The 14161-nt window shown below is 40.7% G+C and overlaps 1 protein-coding gene across 1 annotated transcript; it reads right to left on the bottom strand.

Moving 5' to 3' along the window:
* Nucleotides 1–4721: 4721 nt before the first annotated feature.
* MSGN1 (mesogenin 1) lies at nucleotides 4722–12835 on the bottom strand. The gene is made up of 2 exons (XM_052666395.1): nucleotides 7710–12835; nucleotides 4722–7357 (listed from the first exon to the last, which is right to left on the bottom strand). Exon 2 carries the CDS (start codon nucleotides 5979–5981, stop codon nucleotides 5472–5474), a length of 510 nt encoding a protein of 169 aa, XP_052522355.1. The 5' UTR covers nucleotides 5982–7357; nucleotides 7710–12835; the 3' UTR covers nucleotides 4722–5471.
* Between the last annotated feature and the right edge of the window lie 1326 nt (nucleotides 12836–14161).

A 14161-nucleotide genomic window follows, 5' to 3' on the forward strand; every position in this document is an offset into this window, starting at 1 on the left:
AATATGTACAGATGCATTTGGATGAATCTTTTGTATAAAAATTTCTGCTATGCTGGCAGTTCTCTTTAGGAACAGACTGAAGTGCCTTAACAAGAGGTTTTCTTCCCATCAAACGCACCTATGTGTAGCCCAAATGTGTAACTATAAAAGTTCTTGGCACCTATGTGGTGCTCCTCAGTTTAGAATTTCAAAGTGCTGTGTGGGGGCAGGCAGCCACAAGCTCCCCTGTTTTGCTGCTCACAGAGCCAGAGCTTTCCTGGAGATCTTCTTCCAAGCAAAGTTTCAGTCACTGAGGAATACTCTCTCTCTCTGAGGGAGCCTGGTCTTCTTACCAAGAGGGAACTTGCCTTCCCTGTCATCTTCAGCGTGTACCTGTAACTCTGAGCACAAATTGCAGCTCAGGAAAACAGAGGGTAATGTCTGGCCTTCCTCATGTCTCTTGCCTTTCTCTGAAGGTCTGAGAGCACTTAAAAGGCGAAATAACCACTTGTGGTATGCAGCATCTGACAGCAAGATGGTGTGGTGGCTTCATTTGTAAACTAACACTTCAGGAACAAGTATTCCAAACAGCTGTCGAGTTTCTTTATCTCAAGGCTTCTTCCAAAATTGTAACATCTACAGAAATAAATTAAACAAAAATGAATTAACTGAAACATTTTAGAATATTCTTCATTTGTCATCTTTGGTATTAGCCCTTGTCCTGATGGTGAATGAATCAAGTTCTGACTCAGTCTACTAGTTTCTTGCATTAGAAAATCATTAATGCAATAGAACGATGTCTTTGTGGTGGAGGCTTTGTGTGTTGTTTTTCTCTTTTTAACTCTTCTTTCTAGCCTTCTTCAGTACCTGTGTTAATGAAGGAATTTCAATGATGCTGTCCCGGAAAAGGCAAAAACGTGACTTGGGAGGGATTTTAGGACTGGAAGAGTTCAGTTCATTGGCCGGATCCTCTTTTATTCTCCTGTATCTCTTTTTCTTCAGCATGATGGACAACTCTGTCCCTTAGGCAAAATGTAATATAATTCCTCAGCCACAGACTTCCAGTGATAGCTGTGCTACTCCAACTGTAGTTTTACTTCCATCTGAAGTCTTAATGTATGTTAAAATGTTTGTATGTGAAAGATTTTCTTTAGTTCTGTGTCTTTTACAATTTCTTCAGACTGTAGAACTTTTTTTTTTTTTTTTTTTTTTTTTTTGCCTCTGTGCTGTAGGCTATCAGTTTTGCTATTGGACTTCAGTACTGCCTCATGAATTTTACATACAGTCCTGGAAGTTGTTAAATCTTGTATTCTCACATAGGGGACTTAATTCTTGCTCTCTTTCACACCAAATAAATATCCTACATCCTTAGGGGTAAAGAAATGGAAAACAATCTCAACTGTGTTTTGCTTTACTTAAAAATAAATACTGATTTCTATTAATTAACAGCAGTACTTGTATCATCATGAATGCAACAATCTCTTCTCTTACAGTGAAATTTGTACACCAAGGAAAGAACTACAAAAGGAGAGAAATGTTCAATGTCCTTGAAAGCAAAGTTGGCATATCCTAGAAAGTCCAGGCCACAGAATCATGGAATGGCTTAGAGTGGTAGTGACCTTAAAGATCATCTAGTTCCAACCCCCTTGCCCAGAGCTCCATCCAACCTAGCTTTGCACGCTTCCACAGATGAGTCATCTACACCTTATCTGGGCAACATGTTCCAGTCCCTCACCACCCTCAGAGTGTAGAATTTCTACCAAATATTTAATCTAATTCTATCTTTGTTTAGTTTAAAGCAGTTATTTCTGTCTGGGTAAGGACTTCCTCCTCAATTTTCCTGTAGGACCACTTTTTAGGTATTGGAAGGCTGTAATGAGGTTTCCCTGAAGCCTTCCCTCCTCTATGCTGAACAAGCCCATGCTCTCAGCCTTTCTTTGTAAGAGAGGTGCTCCAGCCCTCTGCTCATCCTCCTGGCCCTTCCCCACGCCTGCTCCAACAGCTCCACATCTTTCCTGTACTGGGTGCCTCAGAGCTGAATGTGGCACTGCAGATGGGACCTCACAAAACCACAATAGAAGGGAAGTATAATGTGAACTATACCTCAGCAAAGGGGAACAGAATCCACCTGTACTTCTTGTTCCTGTGTCTTGATCACTTTTTCCACATCACATGTGGGTGAAAGGAGAGATTCTCTGAAATGGGAATATCTGATAGTACCAAAAAATCAAACACTTTAAGAGTATGCTAGTAAATCAACCTTATCTCTGATGGGGACCTTGGTCCTATTGTGATGCAGGGTGCAATTTAGGACAGACCAAGGCCTGTTTCCTAAGGCTTTCTTAGATACAGCCGTCTTATCATAGAATCATAAAATTGCTCAGGTTGGAAAAGACCTTAAAGGTCATGAAGTCCTACTGCAACCTAATCATACTACCTGAACTCTAACAACCCTCCACTAAATCATGTCCCTGAGCATCACATTCAAATGGTTTTTAATCACATTCAGGGATAGTTACTCATTCTATGCTAAAGCTCAAAGTATTTAAAAACATTTTAGCAGTTGCTGGACTTTTAAGACTACAGATTGAGTAAAGGCATGGTCTGGTTGACTAGCACAGGAACAGTGAAGCGGTCTGAAACTCAAAGCCTTGCTTCTGAGGTTATTTAGAGTTGCTCTACATTGGACTTCCAGGGAGAGAAGAAATTAGCAAGCTATGGCCCATTACTTCAGGGCTTTTGGCTGCTACTTTCCTTGGGGCAGCTGGGAAAATCAGCCCTGATGCATGTCTACAGGCTACCTCCTACTACGGCAATCTTTTTGCACGCAGTGTTACTTAGCTTTATTAGCAGCAGCCTTCTGAAACAGTTAGCTATCAATGTCTTCCTTTACAGTTGAGTAAACTGAAACAGTGATGCTGGAGGACCTGTTGAGGCCATAGATAAATTAGCAATAAAAGTGAATGCTCTCATATTCCTGATCCCTTTGCTTTAAGCACAACCCTATGGGCTTCCTTAGCTGAAAAGCATGCTAATTACATGCAGTTCCAGTAGTGAAAGATTTAAAGAGCAGGGTTAGATGATTTACCAAGCATAGATAATCTATCAAAACAGTATGATAGTACAAGATGATGGTCTATAACAAAAATGACAATGAGGGAACTAGCTTCTGCGTATCTGCTGGTGCTTTGCCAGCACTAGTGAGCATGTACTCCTTTACAACTGTTGGCTACAGTGAGAATCTTTGTTAAAAGACTCAGAATCAAGTTCTCAGTTCTGTTTCAGTGTGAGGTCCTGTGGCCAATGCACAATTTCATCTCCTTAATCATTAAGAGATCATAGAATGGTTTGGGTTGGAAAGGACCTTTAAGATCATGTAGTTGCAACTCCCTGCTATCGGCAAGGACACCTCCTCTAGACCAGGTTGCTCAAAGCCCCGTCTAGCCTGGCCTTAAATGCTTCTAGGCAGGGGCATCCATAACCTTACTGGGCAACCTGTTCGAGATGTGATCTGACTGATCTTGCCTGTGAGGCTCTTCATCTGCTCAAATCTGGATCCAGTACACAGGCTCATAGTGAGGAATGCTATGGTGAAATTAGTGCTGCCATTTCACATGCACAGGCAATTATCTCTATTTGGACAATTTTATAGGGCTTTAAAAAATGATACTACTTACAGTCTTACTAATGCCCAAAAGTTTGTGAGAAATGTAATGTGGGTTAAAACAGAACAGGAGCATAGAGGATATATATGCTTAATCGTGAATACATTTGAGTGACACTTCTACCTACATAAATTTGAACTTCACTGCTTTTGAAGACAGTGATGGATTTCACACAGGTTGCTCCAGTATGCATATACCATCTGAGAAGAGTATTGAGTGAACTTAGGGTGAAGCAAAAGGGAAAAGGTCTTAGGGAAAAAAGTACAAAACCTATTTTACTATTATATATTACATATACCTATTTTACCTATTTCAATACGAACAACCAGAAAGAGGAAAAAAAAAAAGAGGGAAATGCAGCAACGTTTTAGATTTGCAGAGCTCTGCTGCAGGATGCATTCACAACCAAAGCCACCTGCCCCACACAGACATGTTGATCTATTCATCCCAGTGAGACAAGCCTGTTTTCTCTGCCTGCTGCTCTCCTGGTGTCTTACATTTCCCCACAAAGAAAAGGTTAATCTGCCTTAATGAATTCCATGCTGTTCAGCCTCGCAATACAGCAACTCTGTGTCAGATTTTGCTCCTCTCTGTGCGTTGCTGGGCTCGGTGTAGCCAAGTATTTGAAATCAATCTGCAATGAGATTTATGGAGCTTTTGTTTTCTTTTTTTTCCTCCAGTTTGGTTAGACCTATGTGATCTTGGTCACACGTAAGGTAAAAGAAATTAAAGATTTGTACTATGTTCTCATTTCTTTGGCTTTTGGAAGGTTTCATGTGTGTGTTTTATAGGACTGTTACTAGTTGTAAGAAAAAGCTGATGTGACAGCTTTTAGTAAGGACGTTACAGTTACTAGCATCCTCTTAGGTTTCAGTACATCTTGAGGATAAAATTTTGCATCTTTCTGATATGTGAATCAATTTATTTCACACCAGAGAGAAGGAAGAGCAGGAACAGATCTCAGCCTAACCTTACTCCAGTAGTTTGGTATAAAAATGTATTCCACACTTTATCAGACTCTGAAGCAAAGTTTTTTTGGATTAAAAACAGAAATACGATTTGTTTCTATATATATTAAAACAGAAGATAGACTTTAGCAGCAATTTATCTATACAAGATCAGTTGGTTTATATTTCATTTCCAGTGTTTAATCATCAGTTTTAGACTTTACTTATCTACCAGGTATGTAACACAAAGTACAGACTATAACATTGATATTTATTTGTTATGAGCAAAGAAGTTCCTGCTATTAGTTCCTTTCTTGATTTTTAAGTACAGAGGAAATGTAGACAATTAAGTAATATTTGAACTAGCTAAACATGTTCCCCCTCATCCTGATATTAAAGTGCCTACAAATCAATACACTTATAAATCCTATGTGGTTGTTGTTACTTTTTACAAATTCACTTTAAAACCTATGGATTTACTGTTGTCTGCATTAAACAGAAAACCAGTCAGAACACAGATATGTAAATCCTAGAAGGTTCACATGGCTTTTTGATTCATATCAGATCAGCTTTAAAATTTGTCAGGAGCTTATCATTAAAATAAACAAACAAAAAATGACAAAACAGGAGCATAAGAAAAACGAAAAGCAAGACTTCCATCGCAGCAACTTGCAGCTCAGGCTTTAGGCAGCCCCACATCACCTTCCAGCATCGCGTCCTACATACGCAGAGACCCTCGCTCTCCCTCCCTTACGTTCCTCTGTCACCCCATGCAGCCATGCTCCAAGAAAGGAGAAATCGAGCTGGTTTCGTTGTCTTTTTCGAAGGGCTCTTCCACAGCAGAGCCTGGGGGTGCCAGGGCAGGTGTTCCAACCGGGCCCTACACCCGCTTGACGCTGTTGAGGAGCTCCGTCAGTTCGCTGATGTACTTGATGGTGTACTTGAGGGTCTGTATTTTGGTGAGGGGCTGTCCCCGCTGGCTGTAGGCGGGCGGCAGGTAGTTGCGCAGTGTGTGCAGCGCATCGGCCAGGGTCCTCATCCGCAGCTTCTCCCTCTCGCTGGCTTTCCTCCGGCGCTGAGCTGACATCCGCACCTTGGTGCCCTTGGGCAGCCGGGCCTGACCGGGGCTGGGCAGGTAGGCTGGGGGGAAGTCCACCAGGCCGTAGCCCACCAGGCCGCCACCGCTGTATGGGGTCTCAGCTGCTGCCGGGCACGGGGACGAGGAGTAAGACTCAAAGGATGGCGTTGGGGACAAGCTGTGTGGAGAGGAGACGGAGTGCAGCTCGAAAGCCCCAGTGGAGTTCTTCCAGTCCCAGGAGGATAAGCAGACAGAGTGCTCCGAACCCAAAGTGTCTTCCATATTTATCAACGTCTCATGCAATTTGTCCATTCTGGAGGAGCGCGCGGGAGAAGCAATTCCCGCTGCCCGCCAGCAAAGGCTGGAGCTGCCTGCTGCTGAGACCTTTTTATGATGGAGGGAGGAAAGTGACAAAGTGGGAACGTGGGTTTGGCCAGGGGAGTTCAAAGGAGCACCACAAGTGCTAAGATGGAAAATGAACTCCTGATGTGCTAGTTTCTTCTCAGTGATAATTATCAACCTTCAGCTAAAAAGCCTTTAAGCTAACATGCAACAGTGAGGAAGGAGGAAAAAAAGATTATCTTCTTGTGACTAAACCAATTAAGGCTGCGCATCAACATTTAACGCTGCACTGGGGGGATAAGTGATGGGAGAGGAAAAAGAAAATTAACCATTTTACAAAGCAGTTAACAGAGAGTTTAAAGATAGCGAGCACTGACATAGGGCCAGAATTTAAACTATTGGGCCCTGTTTTCTGTGTGACTGTTCGGAAGGAACTGCACCGCAGCAGTGATCAGCTGGTCCATGCTGACTGTGGCTGAGATTCTCTCACTAAATGCATCTTAATTGTGAAACCCAAAAATGGTTGTCTTGGACTTTGATGTGTGTGGCTCTGTGGATTTCTCGTCTTGTAGGGTTGTAATTTCTCTTTGAATAATTAGCTTTTCAACAAGAGAAAGGGGAAAATCTAGATATTCCCTACAGGGAACTGCACTTAGTTTATCATTTCAAATCTTGAGTCAGAAGGCAAAAAGGAAATTTGTAGTTGTAAAGAAAGTCAGAGTCCTATTTAACAAAAGATTTGGGAAGATGTAATTAAAAAAAATAAACATACAGGAAATTAAATCAACACAAACTTTGGGCCTGAGCAGTTGTCTTAGATAGGAATTTAATTCAAAGCTGTATAGAGGTTAGAAATGTGTAAGAGAAGACTAGAAGATATTTATATAAGAATTTCTACCTCTATGAATCTGTTTTTCTGCTAAAAAAAACTTTTCCATCCCTTACTGAATACAACAGTGAAGATAGATGTTAGGTATTTCAAATGAAAATATATATCCTAAAAATGAATAGCATTAATAATGAGCACTTTTCATCTGTAGGCCTCTGAAGAGTTTACAGTGATGATTAATGATCTTTATTCCCCAAGCAAATGGATAAGCAGAGTCAAGGGGGAACTTGCTCAAGACCACACAGCAAATCATTAGGAGGGAAAACTACTGAGCTCTGTAGCCACTGAGCAGCTCAGCTGCCAGCCATGGCTTCATATTAATCTGTAATAGAAGCAAGATATAATATACAATGAAAAGAAAGAGAGAGCAAGTGCTAACCTGAAGGATCAAGAAAAGTAGGGTAGGATTTAGTTTAGAGCTTCAGTGTAATGACCTCTGTGTGCTTAGTAATCCACTCTGAAAAGAAAAGGGAGAAAGGCTTTTAGATGGCACAGAGTCAAAGCAAGATGGAAGATACCATTTCTTTGTGACTACAAAATCCTCACTACAACCACTAAGAGGAAAATCCTATGTGCACTGAAAATAGGGGCTGATCCAATATACAGTGAAGTCTCTTATGGATTTTTGTTGAGTTTGGAATCAAAACATTTGGAAACTGCTTGCAGGAGAATTACTGATTTTATCATGAGGTGAGTAAGAAAGAACCACAAAGTGAATGTGAAGGGTTTTAGCATTTCAAACCAGTCTGAGATGATTTGTCTGTGATAAAATATATCTCATGCTCAGGGAAACTCAGGGCACACCTTACCTCAGTCAGGATTGCTTCGGGTTTTCCAGTTATCCTGTGTTGTTCTGATCTTTTCTTTTTTCTTTAAGGAAAATGAGTTGCAATAGTCCAAAGAAGAACAAATTCCTGCTATAAATTAAAATTAAGAGAAGATTTACAGCAGGTATTTTTGTGACTAGAGAGCTGAGTGAGCACCATTTCAGAGGTCACCAAGTCACAAGTCAGACTCAAAAACTGATTTAGCATAAAAATGAGTAACTTTTGTCCCAGTTAAAATCTCCCATTCTCTTTTTGTGTTTTCCTCATATTTGTATTTGTATTTATAGTACCTTCACAGTGCATATATAAATGCATATTTATATATATATGACCCTTTCTTCTCATTGATTTTGATTTTGGAATCAAAAATTTACTGCCATTGAAGGCAGCCAAATTTGGAAGCAAAAATTTCAACAAATGACTTGTTTGCTATCTCTAACCAATGCATAATAATGGTAAATGTAAAAAAATCAAGAAGCAATGCAAGGTCCAGGATTCCTGTATGTTCTACAGACTATTTAATTCAACAGAGGATCATGGTTTTTAGTTTTTCTTGTATTCATTCCGTGATTCTGTCATTCTGTAATTAATTTTTGTCTGCAACCACATCTCTACCTGCAATGTGAGAATCATCGGTTGGGAAATGATCTCAAAAATTAGGGACAGTTACAATAGGAAAAAAAAAAATACTGGAAATGATAGAAGTCATGGTGTTCCACTATAGCAGGGTTGAAAATGTGATACAGAGGAGGGTACGGCTATGTGGTGGATACCAGGTATATTCTCATATATTCTAGGACTGTTTGATGCTCATCCATTAAAGAACTAAGAAAGTCTAGTGTTTCAAATGTCACCTTCCTAAAGTTTAAATACATGGAGGAAAAAAAAAAAAGAAGAAGAAGAAGAAATTTAAAGAAGCATTGCAATCTTTATTTTATTCGACCTTGAGCAGATTTGGAGAAGTCCCTTTTGTTCTCCCAGTAATGCCAAAAGATTGCAAGGCAGTAAGAAATGAGGCTAACGCCAATGACATACTCACACTTACAAAATGATGAGGGATTTTCTGCTTGACTGACAGTTTTGATTTCCATTCCAGTAATTTATTCAGCAATATAAAGGCTAACATCTCCATCTTCATCTCTTTTGAAATGAAAGGTTCCCTAATCAGATTTCTGTATTTATAACAGAAGGAAGGAGAAGCATGGATGGAGCAAAACTTTTTATATCTAAAAGAAAAGCATAAAATTGAATTTTTTTTAGCTTCTGTGTGTCTGATTCAGGGTTTACATTTAAAATAAGATGTCCAGGTAGTATGTCACTCACAGATACGGTAGGTAATTATGTAGATATTTAAGGATTGACACACATTTTTAGTCTGTAAAAATTCCAGATCATATTTCCATCAATCTGTGAGGTTTGGAGAGTAAACAGACTTGAAATAGTGAGGAAAAAGTCATATGAAGTGGCTGAATATATTTCAGTAGCACTTAGCAGTCCACCTCCTGCTGTTGGGACAGAAGTCTGGTCTTACTGCACTGACAAGCAGTACGTTATACAAACAGAGCTCTGAGATGATATGTTTTCAACTTTATTCTACATCTGCAAAGCTCTTCAAAGTCACTTCATCTCTCGCTTAACATGGTTTTCCAAGCACTCTCTGCTTTGCCTCCCACTCTCCGTACAGCTGGCTGTTGATGATCCTGCTTTGCACAGACCCAGCCGCACAGATGTAAAACGTGGTGCAAGCAGCTGCAGGTCTCCCTGGTTTCAGTAGACGCAGCAGGTGTTCAACACTTCCGAAAAGTAACACTGGACACCTCTGTTTACGCCTAAGCTGGCAATAAAGGAAGAAAAGGATCTAGCCCATTTGTTATCCAGAGTCCCATTAGCCACTGGGTGATGCTTCTCTCTTTTTTAATGCTTTCCCTTAATTTGGAGTAGAAGTGTTTTGTTTTTTTTTTTTTTAATGAATTTATTTGAGGGTTTTTTAATACTTCTGGAAGAGAGTCTATCTTGAATTCAATCTCAGCTGAAATCAGTAGGATTTGTAGATAAGTAAGCTGCACTGTACCAGCAAATACCCACATCTTTTTTTTCTGAGGTCATTGTTCCAAAGAATATGGATGAACAACTATCTACAACTCTTAGGGGGAAGCAAGGCAGTAAGAACTGGAGCTGATGCTGAGTTCCCCTAAAAAGTAACTGCAACTCCTTACTACAATCAGTGAAAACCATGTGCAAATTGGATCCCTAATTGTTATCACCACCTTTGGTGGCTAGGATGAGAGAAAATACTGCTATTCATTTGTAGTAGGACCAGAAACTGGTAAGTTACAGAGCTGCTAAAAATCCTGCCTTAGACATTTAAACTCTTCAGCTCTCTCTACTCCAAAATACCACACCAAAAGCCTGCTGATGAAGGACAAGTATTGTGGATGTCATGCTAAGTATCATAGATTTCACCAGCGCTTTGGATGGTGGCAGGCACCTCTCTGCAGTTGCCCTGGCAGGAGCAGGACCCGTCTACTTGCTTTACATCCTCACATCTATTTGATCCTCCAAATAGTGGCAGTCTCTGTTGACTGAAAAGTGACATCAGCTCCGCAGTTCATTTAAAACATCTGATCTCCAAGCAACTGGCTTCCTAGATGAAAAGGCCTACGTGTGGAATTTACACCTATCCACCTTTTAAGTAGGGAGTTTATTACCTAGTGGCTTTCAGCTGATTTTTCAGGAATGTCTTTTTAATACCTCTGTTAACAGAAGTTGAAAGGAGATTAGGCTATGTGGTTGGTCTTTAATGTCTACTGGCTACTTCAGCCAGAAGGAAAGGGCAAAGCTGAGGGGGAGGGGGCCCTAACGAGGCTCATTTTGCTCAGAAAATGAGAAGTTTTAGATATTATCAGAATAATACAAGTCATTTAGGTGGGAGAACTCCGTTATCTCTCAGTGCATATTCATTGTATTAACTTTCACATGTTTTTAGAACAAAATGACTACTGAAATTGAGTTGATTTATTTCAAAGCTTTTCGTGGGAGAGGTGGAAGAATACCTGCTGTAAACATTTTAATATCCTAAGCAGTGCCTCCTTTTCTACTCAAAAGCATAGGATCAAGTTTCATAAAGTACAATATAGTTTATTTCCAAGTTTTTCTTGTAATCTTTTTGTAAACACCCAGATGTTTCATTTTGTCATGTCTGGGGCAGCACAGAATTGTCCCAAAGTTCAAGGTTGGTACTCCCGTTTTCCTGCCATTGCACTGATACTTTGTGCCCTGTGCTCCAAATGCTTCATTTTGCAGTGTGACAGATATTCTAAACCTCACTAATTCTTCTGAGAAATTCCAATGGCCAGGAAATTTTCCCTGAATGTGTTTAAAAACCATTTGGATATGGTGCTCAGGGACATGATTTAGTGGAGTTAGGGAAGTATGATTAGATTGCAGTTGGACTTCATGACCTTTAAGGTCTTTTCCAACCAGCGCAATTCTATGATCCTGTGTTTCTAAATTTGAATTAAAATCTCAGTTGTGCTTATTTCAATTCCAGTTGCAGAGCTGAAGCTGAGTGTTTGTAAAGGAGACTATTTTTCAGTTGCTCTGAGTTCATCTCAGGCTGTTCCTTTCCATCCAGTGAACCCCATCAGGACCTGCTCATTTCTCCCTCCCTCGTGTCTGAGCACTGATGTGCAGAATTGCTGCTCGCTGTTAATAGAAACCATATTTCATCCAAATGAAGTTATGCTATGAACAGAGCCTGCAGCTCAGTTTAATAATTATAAAATGGATCAATAGTCTAAGGTAAGAGGCAACAAACAGGTGTTAGATTATTAATATTATTTAGTACTTACATATTTCCTCTGTTCTGAAATAGAGTGCTGTGTGCATGTTGCAGGCTTCTTTCCTCAAACACTTGGTTAACCTGTGGGTGGGGACTTTAAATCACAAGTTGCCAAATCTCAATTTTACTCACATTCAGTTCCACAAAAAGCAAATCAGTCTTTTGGTCCACTGATGAATGCGAATTGTACTAAGTACTTTTCTTTTTTTTTTTTTTTTGCTCCAGATGCCTTTGTAATTTGCCTGACAAATTAAACTCAGTGTTATAATGATTCCACAAAAGTATTTGAGCAAAGCTGCTGCTATTTTTAATAGCTAAACTTTGAACACATGTCAGGTTTCCAAATGATACCAAACTGGGAGAGAATGATTAATGTATTGGAGGGCAGAGGTGCCACTCAGAGGGATCTGGGCAGAGAAAACTGTTTGAGAAGACCCTCAGGAGGTACAGGGACAGCAAAAGCAAAGAGTCATGGAATCATCGTGGTTGGAAAAGACCTCTGAGATTATCTAGTCCAACCATCAACCCATCCCTACCATGCCCCCCATTAACCATGGCCCTCAGTGCCACATCTCCATGATTCTTGAACACCTTCAGGGGTAGTAACCACACCACCTCCTTGGGCAGCCTGTGCCAATGCCTCACCACTCTTACAGTTTTCCAGGGGCTGGGAGAGCTTCACGCAGCACAGGAGCAGGATAACAAGCCAGGAAGCAGCTTGACTGCTTCCCCTGAACAGAAGACCGATGGAAGCAGACGGGCTGACAGGCTGGAGTGGGTCCAGCAAAGTGACCCTGAGTTGGAGCATGTGGTGTGCAGGGAGAGGCCTGGAGAGGTGGGTCTGTCCACCCTGGGATTGAGAAGGCTCCAGGTAAACCTGGTGGCTGCAGCCACGTGATGGCAGAGGGAAAAGAAGAACATTCAAACTCTCTGCAGAGGCTCCCAGTGGAAAAAAAACCCACAATGAGCACCTCAAGTGCTGAGTTTTATGGGCTTTCAGTCTCTCAGCGATTTCTTACAGACTTCTCGCTATACTTTTGGTTATACAGGACACCAATACATTTCCTTTCTGATTACATTTTTAGGCAGTTGGACTGATTTGAGACAGCTGAGTGACAAGTGTATGAGCACACAGGAATATTCGCAACAACTGTAGACCTCGTTCCCTTTCTTTGCCTTATAATCAGGTTTTACTGTCTGTCTCATCTAAATGTCTCTAATTCCATCTTCCTCTCTATGACTAGATAGTATATCTTTGTATTTTTTCCTTTCCTTCCTCCTTTTCTCCCTTCCTTTCGTCCTGTTCCCTCCCTCCTTCTTTTCTCCCTCCCTCCTTTCCTTTTTTCCTTCTCCCTCCCCTCCTTCTTTTCTTTCTCCCTCCCTCCTTTCCTTTCTTCCTGCTCTCTCCCTCCTTCTTTTCTCCCTCCTTCCCTCCTTTCCTTTCTTCCTTCCTTATTTCTTAAGATTTATCTGGTTGTATATTTAATTTTCAGACTCTTTCCCATTCTCCTTCTGTTTTTCTTGGCAGAACAAGATGCCTTCGTAAAATCTCCTGCCTGTACAAATCATACATCTTTGCTTACCTGCTCAGCTATGTGAATAAACCTAATGTTAGAAGTAGCAAACACTTCATTATCCACTTGGAATTGTCCAAAGCATAGGTTATAGAATAAATAAATAAATATCTATAGTAATTATTAAGGTTGCAAAGATGCAAGAAGCCATTACTTGAGGCCAACTTTTACTTGAGCAAACTCTTATTATTTTCTATTTTTTTTAAAGACAAGGGAGAGCAAAAAATCCTAAATTCTAACTAGGAAAATTTATCTATGGGCCAGTAAGTTAAGCTTATTCTTATCTATTAGGTCAAAAAGCAAGGAGATAACTTCCTTCACACTGGCACCCCATTTCACTGCATGCTGCTGGCTGCCCCATAGCTGTGATGAGACAGAGGTTTCTGGTGTGTGCCCTAAGTTCCTGCATAGTTAATGGCAATTGATGTGTGCATGCATGGATGAGCAGGTAGCTCTTACACCAGCAGATATGCACATCTTGAGGGCAGATTGTCTTCACTAAGAGTCTGTTATTCTGCGGGCAAACCAAGGAGAACAGTAAATCACTGCTGCCTGCAGAACCCCAGAGCCCCCATCTCCTGCTTCCTCAGACAGTGACTGTGCCAGGGTAGGGATCCCTCTCTGATAAGATCTTCATGGTGCCTACCACAAGGGTTGAATTAAGCTGCTGGCACTTTCCTATTGCAAAACACTGCATAAAATGGGGACATGATCAGAAAGCAACTAAGTCTAAATTTTCCAGGCAATATCACTTTAAAGCTTTTGACCCCCCACCACCCAACCCCCTTCAGGGAAGTAGTCTTCTAAAGTAAATACTAGCAAATGGGTTGTATTCAAAAAAAAAAAAAAAAAAAGAGGGAGAGAAAAAAAGGAATTGTAATTTCCCCCTGACATTGACCCTGTCATGCTTCGGTGCACGCTCATCAGTCTCCTGCTCTGATCTGATAGCTGACATTCTGTGATATGCTGAAAGCAAAGTAACACAGATGGATAGTGCTCTCTTTTGAAGAGCAAAATGC

Source organism: Tympanuchus pallidicinctus, unplaced genomic scaffold (assembly GCF_026119805.1).
Source record: "Tympanuchus pallidicinctus isolate F22 unplaced genomic scaffold, pur_lepc_1.0 scaffold1, whole genome shotgun sequence".
NCBI classification, from domain to species: Eukaryota; Metazoa; Chordata; class Aves; order Galliformes; family Phasianidae; genus Tympanuchus; species Tympanuchus pallidicinctus.